Consider the following 27,612-nt stretch of genomic DNA (forward strand, 5'->3'; position numbering starts at 1 on the left):
TCAAACTATGTTAAATGACTTTTGACACCAGTTCATTCATGAATCCCATGTTTGAAAGTCGATTCATACACCTTCTATGTTCAATGTTCACACCATTGCCAAAGGACTGGAGTTTTCATGAAGTTAGTTAAAAGCATGTTAACAATTAGATAATGTATATAACTGAGTGAAAATCCATTGTTGATAAGTATTGGGAATCATAGACCCCAGATCATCCATTGCTGCAATATGTTATTTCACAATTCCTCAGATGCCATACCTGAAAATATTATTTTTCTAAAAGAAACCTACCATTTCATATTAGAAAGAGCCATCACATTCTGCTTCCATTACTTCAGGGATAAACTAGAAACTTGTCATGGTAGAGTTAAACAATGGGCCTTCTCCGCTAAGAGATCTGTGTCACTTGGGGCAGACTTAAAGTGAAGAGTTATATAAATGCAAGTCTTTCTTTTCTTTTTCCTTGGCTGACGTTGGATGCCCTGGTATCATGGAAAGTGCTGAAAATTCAGGTTCTCTTGCACTGTTTTTGAGAACCCCATCATATATGCTGCCCTTGCCCTTCCACATGGTATGGATCGCGGGTTTGGAAGATGCAATCTAAGAAACGTTGGTGAATTTCTGAAGTGCATCTTGCAAATGGTACACATTGCTGCTACTGAGGGTCAGTGGTGAAGGGAATGAATTTTGTGGATATGGTGCCAATCAAGTCTTGAGCCATTTCAGTTCAATGACGAGATGAGTGACAACATTAAAAAAAATTTAACTGGCAGTCTTCAATTGTGGGATGGCAGCGATGAATATAGTATTTTAAACATTGCAGATCTGCACCAAATGCCAGTTTCAAAGAGGGCAAGGGACACTTCATCTCAAATTAGAAGTACTAAACATTTCAGTAGTCAAAATATATTAGAAAGAGCAGTGAGGATCATTGATTATTCATGGATATTTAACAGTTTAAAGAGCTGAATCATGTGTGGGAAGTTACACAATTTCAGCTGCTGAATCATGAGTGGAGGATTATTGGTTAATGTGCTGAATTATAATTAGGCTTTTAATGGTTTTAAGTGCTGAATGATGAGTGGGAGTTTCAGTGTTTAAAATGTTAGTCAACCCCATCATGGTCATACTATCTACCAGACAATGTATGTACTGTACACAAGTCAGTATTGTGATGGAATATTCCCTAGTTCCTGAATGAGTGCAGCTCTAACAATACTTGAGAAGTTTCACTCCATCCAGGACAAAGCAGCTCACTTGATTGGCACCATATCCACAAAATTCATTCCCTTCACCACTGACCCTCAGTAGCAGCAACATGTACCATTTGCAAGATGCATTTCAGAAATTCACCAACGCTTCTTAGATTGCTTCTTCCAAACCCGCGACCCATACCATGTAGAAGGACAAAGGCAGCAGATACATGGCAACACCACCACATGCAAGTTTTCCTCCAAGTCACTCACCATCCTGAGTTAGAAATTTATCACCTTTCATTCACTGCCTCTGGGTCAAAATCCTAGAATTCCCTCCCGAACAGCATTGTGGGTCTACAAAAATGGACTGCAGCAGTTCAAGAAGGCAGCTCATCAACACTTTCTCAAGGACGACTTGGGATGGATAATAAATGCTGGCCCCGCCAGGAATGCACACATCCCACGAGTAAATACAAAAAGACCTCAGTATGTGCCCTGGATATGATACCAGCTGTTCACCATATCCTTTGTTTGATTCTCTTCCTGACCAATTCTGACAGCACGTAAGACAGCAGACTGCTGGTCATGGGGTCATGCTTTCTCTCAGCACACGTTATCGAGTATTGTGTTGGCTTTATTCTTGTGCTTGCTTCAAGGTGATATCTGAGTCTCATGTGACTGCAGGGCAATACAATATATAGTTTGGCAACTTTTTCAGATGCAATTGACCGGTAAAGTGTCTGTGTGGCCGGTTGGATTGGTTGGTGGACAACGTTATGAGCACCCAAGAGTGAAAGAAGGGCATGTTGTCAGCTGGTACACAGGTTGGAGACCAGACAGACTTTTCACCATTGACATGCAGGTAAGCCTGATACTGACTCCCCTTTAATTCTCAAAGTTATAGAATCAGCTGTTTCCCATTTAGATTTATTTCCTACTTGCTCTGGTCTCCTATTTTGATTTAGCCCATTGCTGCTCCGCCTTCCTCTCCCTCACCTTTGGTGGTTTGCATTGCCCTTAATGGGCTTTGTGTGTAATTATTCAACTGGAAGCATAGGTGATTTACTGGTGGTGGTTACTGGATGGAAAATAAAACACACGATGATTTGGTGATAGAAAAATAACTCCTTCAGATCTTGGAGAGAGGGAGGCTTTTGCCTGCATAATGCATTGTAGACATTGTGCCATTTCATATTGTCATTAGCACTACTTTCACCCATCAGAGTTAATTAAGATGTACTGTCTCAGAAATTGCCACAATTACAGATTTATAGGTAAGTAAAGCATCTTGGATTGACATGTATGTACCATTTCAACTGTAAGGCAGTTATGTACTTTTTTAACATTTGAAATTTTAGTGGTGCTGTTTTGGCATTCAACTGGAATATATAAATCCAACAATTTTCATTCCATTAAATTAAACAAACTCTGCAAACTGAGATATTTAATAATAGCCCTTTTTAAAACACTTTTTGTTTGTTCACAGGGTGTGGGTGTCATTTGGAGACAGCAAGAACTGCAGAAGCTGGAGTCAGAATCAATACAATGTGGAGCTGGAGGAACACAGCAAGTCAGGCAGCATCAGAGGAGCAGAAAAGTTGACGTTTCCGGTTTACACCCTTTATCAGGACTCTGATACCAGTACTAATGAAGGGTGTAAACCTGAAATGTCAAATTTCCTGCTCCTCTGTTGCTGCCTGACCTGCTGTGTTCCTTCAACTCCGCACTGTATTGAGTTGGGCGTCATTAGCTGGGCCAGGGTGGTAAATGTAGGAGCAAATTACTGCAGATGCTAGGATCTGAACTAAAGTCAAAAAATGCTGGACATTACAATGGGTAAGGCAACATCCATGGAGAGACAGCAAGCTAACACTTCGAATCTAGTTGACTGAAGTGAAGTGTGGAGGGGGCAGCATTTATGCAATGTTGGGATGGGTTGGTTAGAGTGCTGCGGGTAAAAGGATGTCGATAGTTCAGATTAAGTGAATAGAATGTGAGCATGACAGAACAATGGCGTGTCTAACTGCCAGACTGGAAAGAACATACATTCCACTGGGGTGGGGGAAGGGAAGACAGGGTGACAGAGAACGTAACAACCAAAGCTAAAAGGGAAAATAAAAAGGGCTCATAATTTGAAGGTGATGAACTCAATATTGAGCCCAGAAGGTTATAAACTGCCTAGTTTGAAGATGAGATGTTTCTCCTCCAGTTTGCGCTGTGATTTGCTGGAACACTGCAGCATGTCAAGGACAGACAAGTGGGCTTGCAAGCAAGACGCTGCATTAAAGACACTGCTACGGGAAGATCGGGGTCATGCTTGCGCACGGTCTGGAGGTGTTCTGCAAAGTGGTCACCCAGTCTGCGTTTAGCTTCTCCAATGTAGAGTAGCCTACATTGGGTGTAGCGAATACAATACACAAGATTGGAGGAAGTACAAGTGAACTGCTGCTTCATCTGGAAAGATGGTGAGCAGGGAGGAGATGAAGGGGGAGGTGTTGCACCTTCTGTGATAACATGGGAAGGTGCCATGGGAAGGAGGTGGTGTTGGTGGTCAAGGAATGGATTAGTGTGTCCCGGAGGGAATGATCCCTGTGAAATGCAAATGGGGGAGTGAGGGGTAGATGTATGCGGCAGTGGCATTCTGCTGGAGTTGTCTGAGATGGCTGAGAATGATCCTTTGAATGCGGAGGCTGGTGGGATGGAAACTGAGGACAAGGGGAGATCACGCTATTGTGAGTGATGGGAAGCAACAAGGGCCGAAGCACAGGTGGTACGTTGGATGCGGTTAGGGGCCCTGTCAACCACAGTGAGTGGGAAACTACAGTTATGGAAGAAGGGAGCCACGTCAGCAGCACTGTTTTTGAAGATGGCATCGTCCAAACAGATACAGCATAGGTGAAAGAACTGGGAGAATGGAATGGAATCCTTGCAGGATTGGGGTGTTTAGAGCTGTAGCGAAGGTAGCTATGGGAGACAGTGGGTTTGTTGTGGATGGCAGTGAACAGTTTATTCCCTGAAGTGGAGACAGAGAGGTCAAGAAGAGGATGGGAAGTGTCAGAAATGGCAATGTGAAAGTTATAGAGGGGTGGAAATTGGAGGCAAAATGAACACATTTTTCAAGGTCCAGGTGGGAACATGAAGCTGCACTGATGTACTGAGAAAAGAGTTGTGAGATGGAGCCAGTATAAGACTGGAACAAGGCTTGTTCCACATAAGTAGCAGGCATAACTGGGACCCACGCCACCACTACTCTCCTCTGCTTGGCTAAACTTGTTCTCTCACGGAACCTTTAATTCATCTCACTTCTGCCATGTCAAAGGATTGGCTACGTTTTCCGTACTTGCATTAGTTATGTTGTGCATAACTCTTTCTTCAGCTTACCCTTAGGGAGGTGATGGCCTAGTGGTATTATCACTGGACTGTTAATCCAGAGATCCAGAAAACATTCTGGGGACCTGGGTTTGAATCTTGCCATGGCAGACGGTGGAACTTGAATTCAATAAATATCTGGAATCTAGTGTTGACCGTGAATCCATTGCTGATTGTCAGGAAAAACCCATCTGGTTCACTAAAGTCCTTTAGGGAAGGAAACTGCCATCCTTACCTAATCTGGCCTAGATGTGACTACAGACCCTCAGCAATGTGGTTGACTCTTAACTCCCCTCTGGGCAATTAGGGATGAGGGTGTTGCTGGCTAGGCAGTGTTTATTGCCCATCCCATGAATGAATGAAGCTTAATCCACCTGAATCTAATTTCTGGAGAAAAGAACCATCATGGGATGCTACCTCTCTGGGCTCTGACTATCACATAATGAATATCTACAGCTTTGGTTTTCAAATGAAAAAGTACAGCACAGGAACAGGTCCTTCAGCCCTCCAAGCCTGTGCTGACCATCATGACCTAATTAATTTAAAAACAAACCTGCCATTTTTCGATCTGTATCCCTCTATTCCCTCCCTATTCCTGTACCCATCTAAGTGCCTCTTAAATGTCGTCAATGGGCCTGCTTCCACCACCTTTTCTGGTAGTGCATTCCAGGTTGCTACCACTCTCTGTGTGAAAAACTTCCCTCGCACATCTCCCTTAAACTTTCACCCTCTGACCTTGAACCTATGCCCCATTATAATTGAAACTTCAACCCTGGGAAAAAGCCTCTGACTATGTACCCTATTTATGCCTCTCATAATTTTACCTCTATCAGGTTGCCTCTCAGCCTCTGAGATAGTAAGAACTGCCGGTGCTGGAGTCTGAGATAACACAGTGTAGAGCTGGAGGAACACAGCAGCTGCTCCTCTAATGCTGCCTGGCCTGCTGTGTTTCTCCAGCTCCACACTATGTTGCCTCTCAGCCTCCGTCTTTCCAGTTGTTCTTAATTATAAATACTTGCCTTCTATTTTTCTTCCTTGTATGATTGTGTGCATATGTGTTGTGACAATTAGTTTGAATGCATTAATAAACTCTATTGTTGATTTAACTCCAAAGAGAGTTTGTGGAGGATCATTTTAAAGATTGGATTGCACACACAGAGGGTTTTGAGGAAATACACCACAGCTTGTTTCAAAAGATAAAAACAATTAAAACACCTTTGTTTATGGATAAGTAGTAAGAAAAATAGCTGAGTTCAATATACCTGTCTGCCCTGTCCATGACATCAGTAGTTGTGAGATATATTATCCATTATGCAGACTTGTGAGTGGGAGCTAGTATTCAGTATAAGTTGTAGATGGCTAAGTGACTGAATGATTTATTTAGCTGGAAGCTAAAGAAAGAAATGTGCAGTAATTCTCTAAATAAAGGTAGTTAGTGCAGTTGCAGTTAGAGTTCCAGAATTAATCAGCTTTGAACCCATCTCAGTGGACCTTTGGAAACCAAATGTACTTTCAAATGTTTTAAGTCACTCTGCAGAAATTTCAGGAAGGCCCTTGCTGGAGCTTGGGAAACCAGAGTCATAAAGTCAGGAAAGATATTAAAGATAAAGGCAAAATATTGTGGTTTCTAGAAATCTGAAATAAAAACAGAAGGTGTTGGAGAAACTCAGCTAGTCTGAAAGCATCTGTGGAAACAGAAACAGTCACGGTTTCAGTTCAACTTTGATGAACAGTCATACTGGACTCTAAGTGTTAACTCTGTTTTTCTGAATTCCTCCAGCATTTTCGTATTTGTTAAAGAAATCAGAGAGTTGCTTAGCCAAATGCAACTGGAAAGCACCCTCCCCCATCCCACCATGAAATCTTGCACCTTGTTGAACAGCTAGAACAATGAGAATAATTCTGAAGAGCTGAGATATACCTTTTGAATTAGCCCGGGAAGCTGGAAGCTGAATGAATTTTCAAGGTCCTGTAAGGGTGGCACAGTGGCTAGCGCTGCTGCCTCATAGTGCCAGGGACCTGGGTTCAATTCAGTCTTGGGCAACTGTCTGTAGAGTTTGCATGTTCTCCCTGTGGTTGTATTGGTTTCCTCCCACAGTCCTAAGATGTGCAGGTTAGGTGGATTAGCCATGCTAAATTGCTCATACTGTCCAGTGATTTGTAGGGTAGGTGGATTAGGCAGGATAAATGTTGTGTTCGTGGGGTGGGTTTGGGTGGGATGCTCTTCGGAGCGTTGGTGTAAACTTGATGGGCCAAATGGCCTGTTTTCACACTGTAGGGATTTTATTTTACAAGGGATTTCTTGGTGAAATATACAAAGTAGAACTGAGTTCATAGCACAAGTCTTTATAGGGAGCTTATATTGTTCAATTCTTTTTAACATACAATTATAATTAGAGGCTAGAATTAAGGGATATGAGGAGTGGATGGAATTGATATGAATGTTGCTGTGATCTCATTAAAGGTTCTAATGGCTGTTAATTCCAATATGGTTTGTAAGATTAGCAGGGGAATTGACATTTCATGATAAATTTTGTTTAGTTATATTAAAACATGAAAGTATATGAATTTATTAATATAGTATTTCAGCATTCAGCTTAACTGTAATATCAATTTTATGCTTTAATATCACATGACACTCAGTCTCATTTAACAAAGGAATGCACCATAGGATTTGGATTTTCATTACTTAAGATAATGTGTTGAATGTAATTGGTTTTGACTTCACATAAGAGAAATAATTTTGCAGAAATGTTAGAGAATCAAATGTCTGGTGAGAGGGAGGAATTGAAGAAAATCGTCTATTAGAAGTACAAAATGGTGCTGGGGAAATTAATGGAGTTAAAGTCTGACAAATCACCAGGGCCATCTGCATCCTACGTTCCAGTGCCCTGGAAATATTGAATGCATTGGTTGTCATTTTCCAGAATTAATAGACTCTGGTGCATGAACAGTCAAAGTGGTATTATAAAAGTGTTCTTGCATTTATATAGCAGCGTCTATAACTTCAGCATGTCTTAAAGCTCTTTACAGCCATTGATTTGCTTTGTGAAAAGTAACCAGTGTTATAATGCAGAAAACATGACATCCAATTGTTGCACAGCAAGCTCCTAAAAACAGCAACGTGATACGGATCAGATAAACTGTTTTAATGATGTGGATTGTGTGATCTATATTGGCCAGTGTAGCAGAACTGAGAGAGAGAGAGAGAGAGAAAGATGTCTGGTGACAGAGGTAGCCAGCATTAGCCAGAGAAGGTGGGAAAGCAGAATGCTTTCTTGACACTGCTTATGGTTTGTCTTCAGCTCACTGCCATCGCAGAAAAGACAAGGTCAAGAAGGATGGGAGAAGTAATCTCTGTGCTCAAAGGGATGGCACTGACGGTTTGGAGACAATCTGGAAGGCAACTGCAATAATTGAGTGGTATCCACTGACACAAATAGGCCACTTACAGGAATTATCCACTTGCTGAAGGTAAAAACATCTGAAGCTATAGAAGAAGACCATCCTATAAAGACAATAGAATCAGATTTTCCTACAGTAGTATTAATAATAGGGTAAAATCTCTCTAATGCTATAAACTCTCTAAAAGCACAGTAGATCTGTCAGCAACTTTAAAGAAAAAAAAATCCACTAAACAGAGCCTTCATGAGAAATGGAGGGAGAGCCATGAAAGGTTTTGTTCTACCTTTCAGTTCTATTCTTTTCTCCAGAGATAGTGCAGTACACAATCGGCAATTTTAGCATGGCCAATCCAGCTAACCTGCACATCTTTTGTGTGTGGGGGGAATCTGGAGCAACCGGCAGAAACCCACACAGACACAGGGAGAATGTGCAAACTCCACAGAGACAGTCACCTGAGGCAGGAATCGAACCCAGGTCCCTGGCACTGTCAGGCAGCAGTGCTAACCACTGAACCACAAAGCTGCCCTGTCTTGACACCAATATTTATCTCCCAAACAACTTCATCAGATTTACTGGTTAGCATCTCATTGCTGTTTGTAAAATCTGGTCCTAGTGGTTTCTGTTTGTCTTTCTTGTGTTTGGGAAATAGATGTTGCCCAATCAGAGCACTTTCACTTCCAATCCTAACCTTTGCACTTTGATCTCTACCTCAGTTCACTAACTGTTGTAAATTTACTAATATGGTCAATAACATAACTGCAGCACAAGGACTATGTCACCTGCTCCTTTTCCTCTGCAGTAGTTGCTTCATTTCTCATCATTTCTCTGAATCTTTCCTTTTATGCTTTCTCTTTCCTGATGCTACAATTAATACTGTGGAGCACAAGTTGAGCTGTTGTATTAGATTGTGCCAATTTATAGTAGCAAAATGCCCCTTTACACCTATACTCAGTGTATCAGTTGACTCACCCCACCCCAATCTACCCTTCCAATTATTTAGTTAATAAATGCATGCATGCATCCTCAGGGATACATATATGCAGTAGGAGTCAGCTTCAATCCTTCAGCTCAGAAATACATTGCTTAAGATAAGATGTCCTAAAGTGAGGGCTGGAGAGCACTGGTTTAGAGTAATACTAATTTTGTAATTCTGTGCATGGGATATGGGCAGGAATTTAAGACACACCCACAGAAAGCAAGCCATGTATGATGACCAAAAGCAGAAATGGGTACTCCAGTTAGAAGAATGAAGTCCAAATCTGGTTTCAAGCCACAAGTCATAACATTTGCTGACTCATCAAATAATGGCAGCAGCAAGGCAAATTGGTGTCAGTTAGGGGTGGCACGGTGGCTCAGTGGTTAGCACTGCTGCCTCACAGTGCCAGGGACCCAGGTTCAATTCCACCCTTGGGCGACTGTCTGTGTGGAATTTGCACATTCTCCCCGAGTCTGCATGGGTTTCCTCCCACAGTCCAAAGATGTGCAGGTTAGGTATATTGGCCATGCTAAATTGCCCATAGCATTCAGGGACGTTAGCTTAGGTGGGTTATAGGGGAATGGGTCTGGGTGGGATGCTCCAAGGGTCAGTGTGGACTTGTTGGGCCGAAGGGCCTGTTTCCACACTGTAGGGATTCTGTGATGATTCTATAAGAAACTAATGTAAGACTGGAAGGACAGATCCACCCTGGAGACCAAATGCCCTATGAGAGCTGGCACCAGCCCCTGGCCTGAACATGAGATGACTTGTATCGGAATGGGTCCTTGCCAAACCATTCGAATGGCTACTACATGTGTATCAAAGTTAGGGTAGTTATTTTGATAACAATAGCCAGAGTGGAACAGGAGGAGACAGCGCATAGAGAGAAAAGCAGCACTAAATAGGGTCAAAAGGGGAAAAGTGGCATTCTTGATAGCTCATTACACAAAGGCACATAGTATTTGGAACAAAACTGAATTAACTGCACATTTACAGGTTAATGGGTGTGATCTTATAGCTATTATGGAGACATAGCTACAAGAAGTTCAAAGCTGGAATTGAATATTCAGCAGTGTGTGACTTTTTGAAAGGATAGGCAGAACGGAAAAGGTGGGGATATTGTTTGATGTCACTGCCCTATTTACATCAATAGATATACCACTAGCAAGGGAAACAATGACAGCATGACTGGAACAAGAGCAAGACCCCAGTGAAACCATCTCCACAGACAACATGGTCAAACTACCACCCACTTCACTTTCAACGGCCAAACATACGAACAAATCAACGGGACACCCATGGGATCACCTATCTCTGGACTCATAGCAGAGGCAGTGATGCAAAGACTAGAAAGGACGACCCTTCCACTAATCCATCCAAAACTATCGATACACTACGTGGCCGATACCTTTGTCATCCTTAAACGGACCAAACTAGAGGAGACACACAAACTTATAAACAACACCCTCACCAGAATAAAATTCACCAGAGAGGAGGAGAAGAACAAACAGCTCCCATTCCTGGACGTCATGGTAGAGCGCAGGACAAATGGGGAACTCCAAACGAAGGTACACAGAAAAGCCACACACACGGACCAGGTACTGAACTTCAACAGTAACCATCCCAACATACACAAACGAAGCTGCGTGCGAACACTATTTAAAAGGGCAACAACACACTGCAGCAACACAGAACTACGCCAAGAGGAAGAAGAATACCTCTTCCAGGTTTTCAAGGATAATGGATATCCAAAAAACTGGGTCAGAAGATGCCTACACAAACAACATCAGGAAGATACTACACGCCCCGACACATTCATCACACTACCCCACATCAGGAACACATCAGAACTAACCACAAGACTCCTACGACCGCTTGTCATCAGAGTGGCACACAAGCCCACATCAACCCTATGACAACTGCTCACCCGAACTAAAGACCCAATCCCTGTCATGGACAGGACCAATGTCATCTATAAGATCCCCTGCAGAGACTGTGAGAAACACCAAATCGGACAAACAGGAAGGAAACTAATAACAAGGGTACACGACCACCACCTGGCTACAAAAAGACATGACCAATACTCATCTCAATCCACATGGATAAGGAGAACCACCAATTCGACTGGGACAACACCAAAATCCTGGGACAAGCTAAGCAGAGAAAGGCACGGGAATTCCTAGAAGCCTGGCACTCCACGAAGAAAGCCATTAATAAACACATAGAACTCGACCCCATATACACTCCACTATGAAGGAAAACCGGAAGTGAGGCAATCCAGCTCAATGGACTCCAGAGTTTAAAAACCAGGCGGGAAAACACACTGCGCTTCATCGGAGGCTGCTACCCAGCATGGTAATGAAACGTCTGCAGAACAACAAACCAGCTCGACGAGCCAACAAACCTCAACAAGGTGGGGTAGCTTTGTTGGTATGGGATGGAATAAATATGACAGCAAGAAATGTTCTGGGATCAGAAGATACTGAATCCATATGGGTGGAGTTAAGAAATAAAAAGGGAAAGCAGACACTGGTAATAGGTAAAAGGCCATATAAAACATAAAAATGATGGGATGGGGAATTCAGAAGATAATGAAGGAAGATATTAAAGACAGTACATGAGCAAATCATGGTTTAATCATGGGTAACTTTAATCTTCATGTAGATTGGGAAAATCAAATTGGTAGAGGAAGAATTCAGAGTATATAAAGAGTCTTTTAAGAAAATAGTTCATGGTTCACAGCAAAGACATATCCCAGTGAGGATGAAACATAAAAATCATAGAAGATAGGAGCAGGAGGAGGCCATTTGGCCCTTCGAACTTGCTCCGCCATTCATCACGATCATGGCTGATCATCCAACTCAATAGCCTAATCCAGCTTTCTCCCCATAACCTTTGATCCCATTTACCCCAAGTGCTATATCTGGCCACCTCTTGAATACATTCAAAGTTTTGGCATCAACCACTTCCTTTGGTAATGATTTCCCCTGGCTCACCACTATTTGGGTGAAGAAATATATCCCTATCTCCGTCCTAAATGGTCTACACCAAATTCTCAGACTGTGACGCCTGATTCTGGATGCACCCAGCATCAGGAACAGCCTCCCTGCATCTACCCCGTCTAGTCCTGTTAGAATTTTATAAGTCTCTATGAGATCCCCCCTCATTCATCTAAACTCCAGTGAAATCAATCCTAACCTAGTCAATCTCTCCTCATATTTCAGTCCCGCCATCCATGGAATCAGCCTTGGAAACCTTCGCTGTACTCCCTCGAGAGCAAGAGCATCCTTCCTCAGAAAAGGAGACCAAAACTGAACACCATATTCTAGGTGTGGCCTCGCTAAGGTCCTGTATAACTGCAACAACACATCCCTGCTCCTGTACTCGAAACCTCTTGCAATGAAGGCCAACATACCATTTGCCTTCTTCACTGCCTGCTGCATCTGCATGCTTACCTTCAGCAACTGGTGCACAAGGTCACCCAGGTCCCGCTGCATGCTCCCCTCTCCCAATTTACAGCCATTCAGGTAGTAATCTGCCTTTTTTTTTGCTCCCAAAGTGAATAACTTCACATTTATCCAAATTATCCTGCATCTGCTACTGATTTGCCCACTCACCCAACTTGTCCAGGTCATGCTGAAGGATCTCTGCATTCTAATCACAGTTCACCCTCCCACCCAACTTGGTATCATCTACAAACTTTAAGATGTTATATTTTGTTCCCTCATCCAAATCATTAGTATATATTGTGAATAGCTGGGTCCCAGCACCGATCCCTGACACCCCACTAGTTACTGCCTGCCAATTTGAAAAGGAGCCATTAATTCCTACTCTGTTTCCTCTCTGCCAACCAGTTTTCTATCCATCTCAGTACAGTTCCCCCGATCCCATGCATTTTAATCTTGCACAATAATCTCTTATGCAGGACTTTGTCAAACACTTTCTGAAAGTTGAAACATATCACATCGACTGGTTCCTCCTTGTCAACTCTACTGGTTACATCTTCATAGAATTCCAACAGATTTGTCAAACATGATTTCCCCTTCAAAAATCCATGCTAACTTTGTCTGATCCTACCACTGTTTTCTAAATGCTCTGTTATAAAGTCCTTGATGATGGATTCGAGAACTTGCCCCACTACCGATGTTAGGCTTACTGGCCTATAATTCCCTGTTTACTCTCTACCTCCTTTTTTGAATATTGGAATGACATTAGCTATCCTCCAATCTGCAGAGACTGTTCCAGAGTCTACAGAATCCTGAAAGATGACCACCAACGCATCCACTATTTCTAGAGCCACTTCCTTAAGTATTCTGGGATGTAGATTATAAGGCCCTGGGGATTCATCTGCCTTCAATCCCATCAACTTTCCCAGCACCATTTCTCTACTAATACTGATCTTCCTCAATTCTTCCTTCTCAATAAATCTTGCATTCTGCAACATTTCTGGTATCTGATTTGTGTCCTCTTTTGTGAAGACAGAACCAAAGTATGTATTCAGTCGCTCAACCATTTCTTTGTCCCCTTTTATACATTCCCCCATTTCTGTCTGTAGGGAACCTACATTTGTCTTCACTAATCTCTTTCTATTCACGTACCTATAGAAACTCTTAGTATCAGTCTTTATGTTCCCTGCAAGCTTACTTTTGTTCTGCATCCCCTTCCTAATCCCTTGGTCCTTCTTTGCTGAATTCTAAACTGCTCCGAATCTTCAGACATTTTATTTTTCTTGGGCAATCTGTCTGCTTCTTCCTTAGATCAGATACTATCTCCAATTTCCTTTGTAAGCCATGGATTGGCCCTCTTATACATTTTGCTTTTGTGCCAGACAGGAACAAACAGTTGTTGCAATTCCCCCATGTGTTCCTTGAATGTTTGCCATTGCCTATCCACTGTCATCCCCTTAAGTAACTCTCCCCAATCTAAGATTTGCCCAGTCTACGTGCAGATTAAAATCATCCATGATCAACAATATTCCCTTCTCTTCACTCAAACACGGAGGCTGATGTCCTCCTTCTGGTAGCGGTGACTGCACTGATGCAAATCTTCACCCTGACCACAAATCAGCATCTTCACAGCCCTCTGCTGGATGCTTGTCTTCACTCGAACTTGGAGGGTATCTTGCTAAGGTCCTCCTTCTGGTAGTGGTGACTGCGCCGATGCAAATCTTCACCCTGACCGTCAACCAGCGTCTTCACAGCCCTCTGTGAAGGATTCTAGGAATGGGATAAGCCAAACATGGCTAAGTAAGAAAGTTAAGGATAGTGTCAAATTGAAAGAAAAAAAATGTGGGGAAGATTAATAGTAAGCGAGTGAATTAGGAAAGTTTAAAATAACACCAAAAGATTACCAAAAAAAAGAGGGAGAACACAAATTTTGAGGGTAATATGAAGATAGATAGCAAGAGTTTCTTTAAATATATAAAAAGGGAGAGAAGCCAAAGTGAACATAAGCCCCAATGAGGCTTGTGGGGAGATAGTAATGGCAGAGTAGTAACTTTGCATCAGTTTTGACAGTAGAAGACACTAATAGCATCCTAAAATTACTAAATTAAGAACCTAAAGGAGATAAGGAAATAAAGTAACTATTGCAACAGAAAAAGTGCAAGGGAAACTAATGGGGCTAAAACCAAAATTAGTCCCCTGCTCTTAATGGGATGCATCCTAGGATATTAAAGAAAGTAGTTACAGAGATAGTGGACGCACTGGTAGTAATCTTCCAAGAATCCTTAAATTCTAGAAAAGTCACAGAGGACTGGAAATCTACTAAATGTAACACCCTTATTAAAAAAAGGGAGGCAAACAAACAAAAGAAAAGGTAATTGTAGGCCAGTTAGCATAACATCTGTTATTGGGAAAATGTTGGACATGTTGCAGTATTATAAAGGGTATAAAAGCAGAACATTTAATATGATCAAGCAGATTCAGCATGACTTCATGAGGGGAGATCGTGCCTGAAAAATTTACTAGAATTCTTTGAGGAGGTAACAAGCAGGATATATAAAAGGGAAGCAGAGGATATATTATATTTGGATTTTCAGAAGGCATTGATAAGGTACCACACACTAAGCTACTTATTAAGAACCCATTGTTTTGGAGGTAATACGTTAACATATTAAATAAAAGAAAGAGTTGGGATAAGGATGACATTTTCAGGATGGCTACCTATAACTAGCGGAGTGTCAGAGGAGTCAATACCAGGGCCACAACTGTTTACAATAATTGGATAAGGAAAGTGCGATGTTAGGAAGGGGAGGTCGAACCCCTCTAGTAATTAAAATCGAAACACAAGCCCCCACCCCCAATCGGTTATGGCCAGTATAGAGGTCCCCTTCTAATAAGTAAACCCAAAACATTCAGAAAAATTTGATTCACCTTGTCTAATCTATTAAACTTACGGAGAAGGGAAGGTTAAATGGAAGAAAATCCCTGATATTCACTTTATAAGTAACAAGCAACAATTTATTTGTATATCTCTAACAGTGATCAAATTAACAGAATTACTAACAAACCGAACAATTCCCCTTAACTACTAACTATTCCCTAACTGAATTAAATTCTACTGATATTCTGTTCCAATAAACATAAGTCCCACTTATATAAACCCAAGTAATAAGAAAATAAATTAAAACTTAGACTCTCAAAGTCTACGCGCCTTCCTTCTGCTGTTCTCAAGCCATAAACGTCTTTCTTCTGCTGATCTGGCTGTCAGGGATATTTTCTCTGTGAAGTCTTCTGTGAGGACTCTTAGATAGAAGTGCCATGATACCTTATGGATAGGTGGTGCTTTCTTAGAGCTTAGCAATTTCTTGTGAGAGCTAAATGTTTATTTCTCAGATGGCGGTTTGCTCTCACACTGATTTTCAAAAGCACTCTCCTTATATACCTTGAATGACATATCAATTTTCTTACACTAGTATTGGTCCAAGGTTGTCAAAACCATCATGATTAAATTCAATTGCTAAGTGCTTGGTTTAAATTAATTGGCTGATTCTAGCTAGTTGACAAAACATCAAAACATGCCTAAGGTTTCTGATCACACAGTCAGCCGATACATGTTTCAATTTCAGAACTATCCATGCCCCTTCAGCTTCTTAGACACATTTTCTGTATAAATCTCTAAGCTTAGAAAAGCACCCTTCTCCCTTATATTTTTTAACGAACAAATCCTAGCTTCCTGCCTTCCAATTCACATTACTCTACACAACTTTGTAACAGTAAATACTATAGTTGAGTTTGTGGATAACAAAGGCAAGTGGTGAAGATAACACAGAGTCTGCAGAGGAATACAGACAGGTTAAGTGAGTAGGCAAAAACTTGGCAGATGGAATATAATGTGGGAAAATGAGATGTTATGCACTTCGGTGGCAAAAATGGAGGAACTAAATATTATTTAAATGGAGGAAAGTTTGCAAAAGAGCTATAGCAGAAAGGAATCTGGGAGTTCTCGTCCATGAATCACAAAACATTAGCATTTTAGGGCAGCATGGTGGTTCGGTGGTTAGCACGGCTGCCTCATGGCACCAGGGACCCAGGTTCGATTCCACCCTCGGCTGACTGTCTCACATTCTCCTCGTGTCTGCGTGTGTTTCCTCTGGGTGCTCCGGTTTCCTCCCACAATGCAAAGATGTGCAGGCTAGGTGGATTGGCCATGCTAAATTGCCTGTAGTGTTCAGGGATGTGTAGATTAGGTGGGTTACAGGGTGATGGGTCTGGGTGGGATGCTCCAAGATTCGGTGTGGATTTGTTGGGGCGAAGGGCCTGTTTCCACACTGTAGGGATTCTATGATTCTAAGTTCAGTGGGTAATAAAGAAGGCTTTTATTTCAAAGAGAATGGAGTTTATAAGTTGGGAGGTTTTGCTAAAGATATACAAGGCACTAGTTAGACCACAGTTGCAATATCATCAATAGTTTTGGACACCTCATCTAAGGAAAGATATTCTTCCTCGCTGTATGGATGAGAGTGGGTCTCTGGGAAGGATGTTACTGTGTTACAGGGACCCATTCAAGAGGCAGGAGGGAAGAGAAATGCAGTTATAATCAGGGATTGTATAGTCAGAGGAATAGACACTGTTTTCTGTAGCCAGGATTGAGAGTCCCGAAGGCTGAGTGCCTGCCTGGTGCCCAGGCTCAGGATAGCTTATCTGGGCTGCAGAGAAACTTGGGATGGAAAGAGAAAGATCCAGTTGTCATAGTCCACGTAGGTACCAACGACATAGGTAGAAGGAAGAAAGAGTTTTGTTAAGGGAATGAGCAACTGGGGGCTGAATTAAATAGCAGAACCAAAAAGATAGTAATCACTGGATTACTATCTGACCCACAAACAAATTGGCATAAGATCAACAAGATTAAAGAGATAAACATGTGGCTCAAAAGATTGGTGTGGGACAAACGGGTCTGAATTCATGGAACACTGGCACCAGTCCTAGGGAAGGAGAGAGCTCTTCCAATAGCATTGGTTCTATTTGATTCAGGCTGGGAGAACAGTCCAGGCAAATTGCATCATTAGAGCTGTTGAAAGGGCTTTAACCTAAATGGCCGTGGTGCTTGCGGGAATGTTGCATGGAAAATTACGCAGCATGTAAAAGGGAGAGAGAGTTCAGCAGATTACAAAAGTTTCCAGAACAAGTAATAGGACAGACAGCATGGAAGGGGTCAGGTATCTAAACTTGAGGCATAGCAGATAAGGGGACAACTATGACAAAGGGGGCAGTAAACTCAGGACTGAGTGTATTGTACTTAAATGTGCACAGTTAATGGAACAAGGTAAATGAGCTTGAGGCTCTGATTGAAATTGACAGGTATGATGTTGTGGTTATCACAGAGATGTGGCTGCTAGGGGGTCAGGGCTGAGAACTAAGTTTCCAAGGATATATGTCCTATTGAAAGGACAGGCAGATGGGCGGAGAGGGGTTGAGTTGTCTTTTTAGTCAGAAATTAAATTAAATCGATAGCAAGAAGTGATTTAGAGTGAGAAAGCATGGAATCTGTTTGGATGGAGTTGAGGAACCACAAAAAGGAAAAAAAGACACTGATGTGAATTGTGTACAGGCCTCCGAGCACTATCGAATATGTAAAGAAGAAAACAAATCAGGAGACAGAAAGGCATGTAAGAAAGACACTGTTACAATAATCATGGAAAGCTTCAAAATGCAGATGGTTTAGGAAAATCAGGTTGTTAGCGGATCTCAAGAAAAGGAATTCATGGAATGTCTGAGATGTTTTTTTGGAGCAGCTTGTGGTAGACCCCACATAATTCTGGATTTGGTGATGTGTATTAAGAGGGACTTGATTAGGGAGCTTAAGATGAAAGAACCCCTAGGGGACAGTGACCATAATATTTTAGAATTCATTCTGCAGCTTGAGAGGGAGAAGATTGAATCAGATGTAATGGTATTACAATTGAGTAAAAGTGAACAACATTGAACATATACATAAAGGAGGAGCTGACCAGACCTGATTAGATGGAAGACTAACTGGGAATACAATGCAGCAGAAACGGCAAGACTTTCTGATGCTAATTCGGGTGGCATAGCAGAAATTCATCTGAAGAAGAAACATACTAAAGGGAGGATGAGGCAACCATGGCAGATTAATCAGGGACAGCATAAAAGCAAAAGAAAAAGTAGACAATGTGTGAAGATTGGCCAGAGAATTGGGAACCCTTTAAAAACCAGCAGAGGATAACTAAAAAAGCAAAAATGGGGGACAAGATGATATGAAAATAAGCTCACTTGTAATATAAAAGAAGATTATAAGATTTTTTTTACATATCTAAAAGGTAAGAGAGAGGCAAGAGTGGACATTAGACCAGTGGAAAATGAGACTGGAGAAGCAGTAATGGAGAACAAAGAACTGGCAGAGAAACTGAATAGGTACGTTGCATCAGGGATGTAGTTACATTGGAGACAGTTCTCAGAAAGTTCACTAATTTGATTCCAGAGATGAAAGACTTGTCTGATGAAGCGAGATTAAGTGGTTTAGGCCTACACTTGCTTGAGTTTAGAAGAATGAGAGGAGATTTGATTGAGGTATTCAAGATGTTAAAGGCCATTAACAAAGTAGGCGTAGAGCAGATATTTCCCCTTGTTGTACAATCGAGAACAAGAAGTCATAGTTTTAGGCTAATGGGTAGCAGATTTAAAACAGAGATGAGGAGGAATTATTTCTCTCAAAGGGTTTTGAATCTGTGAAATGCATTACCCCAGAGTGTGTTAGATGCCAGGACACTGAATAAATTTAAAGAGGAGACAATGAGTAATGAGTAATGGGTTAAAGGGTTATGAGGAGCAGGTAGGAAAGTGGGGTTGAGGCCAAGTTGAAATTAGCCATGATTGTATCAAATATTGGAGCAGGCCCGATGGGCTGAATTTGGTGCTCCTGCGCCTAGTTCTTATGTTCTTATATTCTTATAAAGACTTTTTTTCCTGTTCTGATTACATGTCGCCGCTGAAGTCACCAGTTAGTCTAATTAACAGTCCTACTTCAATTGAAATAGTTCTGTTCATCTCAGCAGAATCACTGCAATTAATAAGCATCAACATAATTAGTAAGTATTGCACCCATTCTGCTTCCAAACAATAAACACTGCTTTGAACCCATAACCAGTCCATTAATCATTTCCTTACAGACTGTCTCTCTGCCAACACTTATTTATCTTAAAATGTCAAGGATTCCATCAGTGGTTCTTCCAACCAGCAGATGCCATCATGATGGAAGAGACTGTCTCCATACATTGGCATCAATGAGGGTTTCAGCTGCAGATGAGCTGATGGAGGAGTCATAGGCTGTTAGAGGTAGAAATCAGCACAAATATGAGATCAAATGTTATTTCAGAGTTAAATTTGACATCAATCTCAGACAGTTGGCAGAGCAACAAGACATAGATAAATAGGATCGGTCATTAGGGAATGGAGTTTGGAGTCACATGGAGGTTGACCAGGTAAAGAAGCTTTCCTTCCTTAAATTATATTAGTGAACCAGATGGGTTTTTACAACAACCAATGATAGTTTCATGGCACTATTACTGAGATTAATTTTTAAAATCCAGATTTCATTCATGGTCAGATTTGAAGCCTTGTTTCTAGAGCTAAGGCCTCTCTAACAGCAGTCCAGTGACATTAGTACCATCTCTCCCTCTAATATCTACTTGTGTGGCTCAGTGTTAAATACTATTTGACAATTGTTCATCCTGTGAAGTACCCGGGACTATGCTAAAGGCTCCATATAAATGCAGGTTGTTGTTGTCCACAGGTGGGAAAAGGGTGAGGTTGGATTGTGATTCCTACCAGCAGCCTATTGGAAAGTGGCTGTACAGTTTGCTGACACACTCACTATGACCTTGCTCAGGAACAATGGAAACTTGGCCATGGGACGAATAGTAGCTTTGAACTACATTCCAGAAGAGAACGAGAGAAAGGGAATGTTTGAAACACGGTAGACTCTGCAGATTACCACAAGACGAGAATCACTTCCCACATTTACCATCCATTTGTGTGTATGAAGCCATACTTCATTGCATTACGTCTTACTGTAGTCATCTTGCACAAGGCTGTTTTCTTCTGCTGCTAGAAGCAGATCAGTCTGGGTGATGTGTCAGCTTTTAACACCTCCCAACCAGAAGGTCATGGTTTCAACAGCCCTTGCACGTTTTGAACGAATGATGCAGGCATACACTCCAATGTAGTCCTGATAGAGTGTTGCACTGTCAGAGGACCATATTCTAGTTAATGGTTTAAACTAAGGCCCTCGCAGGAAAGATTGGGATTAATATTATTGTTACTGTGTCGTCACTGACGTCAGTGGTGGGGAAGCTGCTGGAGAAGATACTGACGGATATGATCTATTTACATTTGGAAGAAAATGGGTTTATTAGTGATAGGCAGCATGGTTTTGTGCATGGAAGGTCATGTCTTACCAACTTGATAGAATTCTTTGAGGAAGTGACAAAGTTGATAGATGAGGGAAGGGCTGTAGATGTCATATACATGGACTTTGGTAAGGCATTTGATAAGGTTCCCCATGGTAGGCTGATGGAGAAAGTGAAGTCGCATGGGGTCCAGGGTGTACTAGCTAGATGGATAGAGAACAGGCTGGGCAACAGGAGACGGAGAGTTGTGGTGGAAGAGAGTTTCTCAAAATGGAGAACTGTAACCAGTGGTGTTCCACAGGGATCCGTGCTGGGACCACTGTTGTTTGTGATATACATAAATGATCTGGAGGAAGGTATAGATGGTCTGATTAGTAAGTTTGCAGATGACACTAAGATTGGTGGAGTACCAGATAGTGAAGGGGACTGTCGGAGAATGCAGCAGAATATAGATAGATTGGAGAGTTGGGCGAAGAAATGACAGATGGAGTTCAATCCAGGCAAATGCGAGGTGATGCATTTTGGAAGATCCAATTCAAGAGCAAACTATACGGTAAATGGAAAAGCCCTGGGGAAAATTGATGCACAGAGAGATCTGGGTGTTCAGGTCCCTTGTACCCTGAAGGTGGCAATGCAGGTCGATAGAGTGGTCAAGAAGGCATACGGCATACTTTCATTCATCGGACGGGGTATTCAGTACAAGAGTTGGCAGGTCATGTTACAGTTGTCTAGCACCTTGGTTCGACCACATTTGGAATACTGTGTACAGTTCTGGTCGCCACATTACCAAAAGGATGTGGATGCTTTGGAGAGGGTGCAGAGGAGGTTCACCAGAATGTTGCCTGGTATGGAGGGCGCTAGCTATGAAGAGAGGTTGAGTAGATTATGATTATTTACGTTAGAAAGACGGAGGTTGAGGGGGGACTTGATTGAGGTCTACAAAATCATGAGAGGTATAGACAGGGTGGATAGCAAGAAGCTTTTTCCCAGAGTGGGGTACTCAATTATTAGGGGTCACGATTTCAAGGTGAGAGGGGAAAAGATTAAGGGAGATATGCGTGGAAAGTTCTTTATGCAGAGGGTGGTGGGTGCCTGGAATGCGTTACCAGCGGAGGTGATAGAGGTGGGCACGAAAGCGTCATTTAAGATGTATCTAGACAGATACATGAATGGGCAGGGAGCAGAGGGATACAGATCCTTGGAAAATAGGCGACAGGTTTAGATAGAGGATCTGGATCGGTGCAGGCTTGGAGGGCCAAAGGGCCTGTTCCTGTGCTGTAATTTTCTTTGTTCTTGTTCTCTCTGTGTCCCTCTCAGTATGAAAAGTATTTAATCCATTGCAAGTCAATGATAGTAGAATTTCTTTCAAAGGATAAGTTAGCATTGGTAAGGAAATAGGAAGATATCAAGGCAAGGTCATAAGAGGTCATTCAAGTGGTACAAGCAAGAAGTACAAACACAGAACCTAGTTACTTTCAATAAAAACCGAAAGAAACGTGGATGCTGTAAATCAGGAACCAAAACAAAATTTCATGGAAAATCTCAGCAGGTCTGGCAGCATCTGTGAAGGAAAAAACAGAGTTAACGTTTCGGGTCCGATGACCCTTCCTCAGAACTGGTTATTTTAGTTAGCTTGATTTGATGCTGTTGATTCCATGTAATTTTGTAGAACATTGGAACATGAGGAGGCCCTTCTGCCCCTCAAGCCTGTTCCAGCATTTAATTAGATAATGGCTGATTTAGATCTGAATTTTTTTTTTTTTACTCCCTGTGGTTCTGTGTCCTTCAATTCCAATGTCTAACACAAATCTCAAATATATGTGGGCATTTTACAGCCTTCTGAACTCAACATCGAGTTCAAGAAAACAAAAGCAGGAATTACTGGAAAAACTCAGCAGGCCTATGGAGAAACAGAGCTAATGCTTCACATCTGTCAGAGCTGAGTAGAGTAGCTAAAAATCAACAAACTTGTGAGGCAAGTTATATGTCATGGAATAAAAGGGACAGTGCCCACATCGACACAAAATTGGCTCAGGCGTAGGAAACAGAGAGTAATGGTCAATGGATATTTTTCAAGTTAGCAAAAATTTTGTAGTGGAGTTCTCTAGGGATATGGGTGGCATGGTGGCTCTATGGATAGTACTGCTGCCAGGGTCCCTGGTCAAATTTGACTCACGGGCGATTGTTTAGAGTCAGGAATGTACTGCATGGAAACAAACTTTTTGGGGTTCCACTGGTCTATGCTGACCAGATATCCTAAATTAATCTAGTCCCATTTGCCAGCATTTGGCCCATATCACTCTGAAGCCTTCCTAGTCATATACCTGTAGGGTTCTGGTCTGCAATGAGTTATTTTCTGATTTTTAAGTGGTTTGAGTCACGCCTAGATTCCTGGTTCTAGATACTCGACTAATTTAGGGAATGCAAAATGAAGGCGGCAGTAGGCAGGTGTTTCAGGGCAAAAGAATCTCTGTATTTATTTAAAATACAAAAGGTAAGTATAATACAAGAAATATAAGTTAGAGGCACAGACAGGCGGTTCTGTGAATGCGAACGAGATGAACGGATGCTATGTTGCCTCCCGGGTGCCAGGGTCTGTGACGTCTCGGATCGTGTCTTCAAGATCCTTAAGGGGGGAGGGTGAGCAACCAGCAGTCATGGTACACATCGGTACCAGTGACATAGGTAGAAAAAGGACGACTGATAATGTGAAAAATGAGTACAAAGAGTTAGGTTGGAAGCTGAAGTCCAGGACAAACAATGTAGTTATCTCTGGATTACGACCAATGCCACGTGATAACGAGCTAAGAAATAGGGAGGGAGCGCAGCTAAACACGTAGCTACAGGGCTGGTGTAGGAGGGAGGGCTTCCATTATGTGGATAATTGGAGCACATTCTGGGGAAGGTGGGACCTGTACAGTAAGGACTGATTGCACCCAAACTGGGAGGAAGGTTTGCTCGAGCTTTGGCGATGGTTTAAACCAGATTGGCAGGGGATGGGGAAATCGGATTTGTAATTCAGAGGATGAGGTATTCAGCCTTCCAACAGACACAACAGGGAGTGAGGTGGTTAATAAAGAAATGTGGTCAATAGAGCGTACTTGTGGACATAGGGATGGTTTGAAGCATGTATACTTCAATGCTAGAAGTATCAGAAATAAGGCGGATGAACTTAGAGCATGGGTCAGTACTTGGAACTATGATGCTGTGGCCATTACTGAAACTTGGGTAACTCAGGGACAGGAATGGTTGTTGGAAGTTCCAGGATTTAGATGCTTTAAAAGAAATAGGGAGGGTGGTAAAAGAGGCGAGGGAGTGGCATTGCTAGTCAGGGCTAATATAGCAACTACTGAAAGGCAGTTAGAGAATGATATGTCTACAGAGTCAGTTTGAGTTGAGGTCAGGAGCACTCACTTTGTTGGGGTTTTTTTTTAGAAAGACCCCCTAATAGTTGCAGAGAAGTGGAGGAGCGGATTGGGAGGACGATACTGGAAAGGTGCAGAAGTCACAGGGTTGTAGTCATGGGTGACTTCAACTTTCCAAATATTGATTGGAAACTTTTTAGTTGTAATAGTTTAGATGGAGCGGATTTTGTCCAGTGCGTTCAGGAAGGATTCCTGACACTGTACGCAGATAGACCAACACGAGGAGAGGCCACTTTGGATTGGTGCTTGGCAATGAACCAGGCCAAGTGTTAGACCTTTTGGCAGGAGAGCATTTTGGCGGTAGCAATCATAACTGTGTTACTTTTACAATAGTCATGGAAAATGATAGGTACATACAGCAGGATAAGGTTTATAATTGGGGGAAGGGTAATTATAATTCTGTTAGGCAAGAACTGGGTAACATAAAATGGGAACAGATGTTGTCAGGGAAGAGCATTAGAGAAATGTGGAGATTGTTTAAGGAATGCATGCTGCGTGTGCTCGATATGTTTGTCCCTAGCAGGCAGGGAAGATGCAGTCGAGTGAGGGAGCCTTGGTTCTCAAGAGAGGTCGAACGATTAGTTAAGAGGAAGAAGGATGCTTATATAAGGTTTAGGAAACAAGAATTAGAAAAGGCTCTTGAGGGATACAAATTAGGCAGGAAGGAGCTGAAGAAAGGGCTTACGGGAGCTATAAGGGGGCATGAGAAAACCTTGGCAGATAGGTTCATGGAAAACCCCAAGGCTTTTTACACATATGTGAGGAATAAGAGAATGACCAGAGACAGGGTAGGGCTGATCAAGGATTGTAAAGGAAACTTGTGCACGGAGTCTAAAGAGATAGGAGAGGTCCTTAATGAATACTTTTCTTCGGTATTCACAACTGAGAGGGACCTGGTTGTAGAGGAGGACAGTGTGAAACAGGCTGGTAGGCTAGAGGAGGTGGATGTTAGTAAGGAAGATTTACTAGGAATTTTGAGAACTTGAAGATAGATAAATCCCCCGAGCCTGATGGGATTTATCCAAGGATTCTATGGGAAGTGAGGGAAGAGATCGCAGGACCTTTGGCGATGATCTTTTCGTCCTCAATGTCCGCGGGTATAGTGCCAGAAGATTGAAGAGTGGCAAACATCGTTCCCTTGTTCAAAAAAAGGGAATAGGCATAACCCCGGAAATTACAGGCCAGTTAGTCTTATTTCAGTGGTGGGCAAATTATTGGAAAGGGCTCTGAGACATAGGATTTATGATCACTTGGATAGGCACAGTTTGATTCGAGATAGTCAGCATGGATTTGTCAGGGATAGATCATGCCTCACAAACCTTACTGAATTCTTTGAAGAGGTGACCAAACACGTGGATGAAGGTAGAACAGTGGATGTGGTATACATGGATTTAAGTAAGGCGTTTGATAAGGTTCCCCATGGTAGGCTCATGCAGAAAGTAAGGAAGCATGGGATAGGGGGAAATGTGGCAGATTGGATTCAGAATTGGCTGACCCTTAGAAGACAAAGGGTGGTAGTTGACAGAAAATATTCAAACATTGTGCTCAGTTATGAGTGGTGTACCACAAGGATCTGTTCTGGGTCCTCTTCTATTTGTAATTTTTGTAAACGATTTGGATGTAGGAGTAGAAGGGTGGATTAGTAAGTTCACGGACGATACGAAGGTGGGTTGAGTTGTGAATAGTGTGGAGGGCTGTTCTAGGTTACAAAGGGACATTGACAGGATGCAGAGCTGGACTGAGAACTGGCAGATGGAGTTTAACCCTGAAAAGTGTGAGGTGATTCATTTTGGAAGGACAAACTTGAAAGCAGAATATAGAGTTAACGCAAAGATTCTTGGCAGTGTGGAGGAGCAGAGGGATCTTGGGGTTCATGTCCACAGTTCCCTGAAAGCTGCCACCCAGGTGGATACAGTTGTTAAGAAGGCATATGGTATGTTAGCTTTCATTAATAGAGGGATTGAGTTCAAGAGCCGTGAAGTTATGCTCCAGCTATACAAAACCCTGGTTCGGCCACATCTGGAGTATTGTGTCCAGTTCTGGTCGCCTCATTACAGGAAAGATGTGGAAGCGTTAGAAAAGGTGCAGAGGAGATTTACCAGGATGTTGCCTGGAATGGAAGGAAGGTCTTACGAGGAAAGGCTGAGCGCGCTAGGGCTTTTCTCTTTAGAACAACGAAGGATGAGAGGTGCCTTGATAGAGGTGTACAAAATGATCAGTGGTATAGATAGAGTGGACAGCCAGAGACCTTTTCCTAGGGTGGAGGTAGCTATTATGAGGGGCATAGTTTTAAAGTGAGTGGAGGTAGATATAGGGGAGATGTCAGAGGTAGGTTCTTTACTCAGAGAGTGGTAGGGGCGTGGAATGCATTGCCGGAGAGGGTAGTGGAGTCGGCCTCATTAGGGAACATTTAAGCGGCTATTAGGTAGGCATATGGATGATAGTATAAGGTAGGGGTGGAGGTTAGGTAGACCTTAGGTTTAGGGTAAAAGTTCGGCACAACATTGTGGGCCGAAGGGCCTGTACTGTGCTGTACCGTTCTATGTTCTATGTGTAAATGCAATAAACATGGAAAATGACAATCAACTATACAAAGGACAGTAATACTTTTAAATACACTGTTAGCTAGATTGGAACCTAAAGACAACAGCTTTAATTACAGAATCTTTAATCAGGCTTCCTTGGGGTCCCAACGCACGGTCACTAACGGCCTTCCCCTCCTTGCTGTCTAGCTCAGAAATATGGGGTCTTGAGAACTTCAGCTCACCACAGAGGAAAACGTGGTTTTAAAGTGTGCCCGGTTGCTGAAGTTCTTGCCATTGGTTCTCTTGGTTTGGAACAGGTTCATATCTGGAAGCTTTTATTCAGATAGTACTTGGTTGGCATTCCCCACCTTGGATGTCCTTTGTTCAAATGATGCTGTTGTTTTGGCTTCCTGATTCTGTTCGTCCTCTCTGGTCCTTGGTTCTAAAGATGCATGTTGAGGCCTGGAAGCCTGTGTGGAAGCTGTTTGTGCAGAAGCTTGTTGTTGAAAAAGGCACTTCCCTCTGGTGAGATCAGGGCTAGCAGTTGTACTGACTGTGTGCCCCATTGGCTTCCCTTAAATCTGTAATTTTCTTTAAGCTCTTGATATTCTCTTCTGAAGTTAATTGGCCTTCCAGTGGTTGGAGTATATGTGAATGGATTTCAATTGAAGTTGAATGTCTGGTATCTCTGTAATGTGGAGGTGTCGGTGTTGGACTGGAGTGGACAAAGTCAGAAGTGACACAACACCAGGTTATAAAAACCGAAAAAAACTGGATGTTGTAACTCAGGAACAAAAACAGAAGTTGCTGGAAAAGCTCAGCAGGTCTGGCAGCATCTCTGATTTTT

General features: G+C 42.3%; 1 protein-coding gene across 1 annotated transcript in view; it reads left to right on the forward strand.

Annotated features, from left to right (window-relative positions):
• The window catches only part of b3gat2 (beta-1,3-glucuronyltransferase 2 (glucuronosyltransferase S)), a 107,457-nt gene that overhangs the window by 62,832 nt on the left and 17,013 nt on the right, over window positions 1-27,612 (forward strand). Inside the window, exons 2-3 of the mRNA XM_048597158.1 lie at window positions 1,915-2,058; window position 2,683. Coding sequence (XP_048453115.1) covers window positions 1,915-2,058; window position 2,683 — 145 coding nt within the window. The remainder of the gene's footprint in view (window positions 1-1,914; window positions 2,059-2,682; window positions 2,684-27,612) is intronic.

Source organism: Rhincodon typus, chromosome 5, assembly GCF_021869965.1.
Source record: "Rhincodon typus isolate 14 chromosome 5, sRhiTyp1.1, whole genome shotgun sequence".
In the NCBI taxonomy this organism is placed as follows: domain Eukaryota; kingdom Metazoa; phylum Chordata; class Chondrichthyes; order Orectolobiformes; family Rhincodontidae; genus Rhincodon; species Rhincodon typus.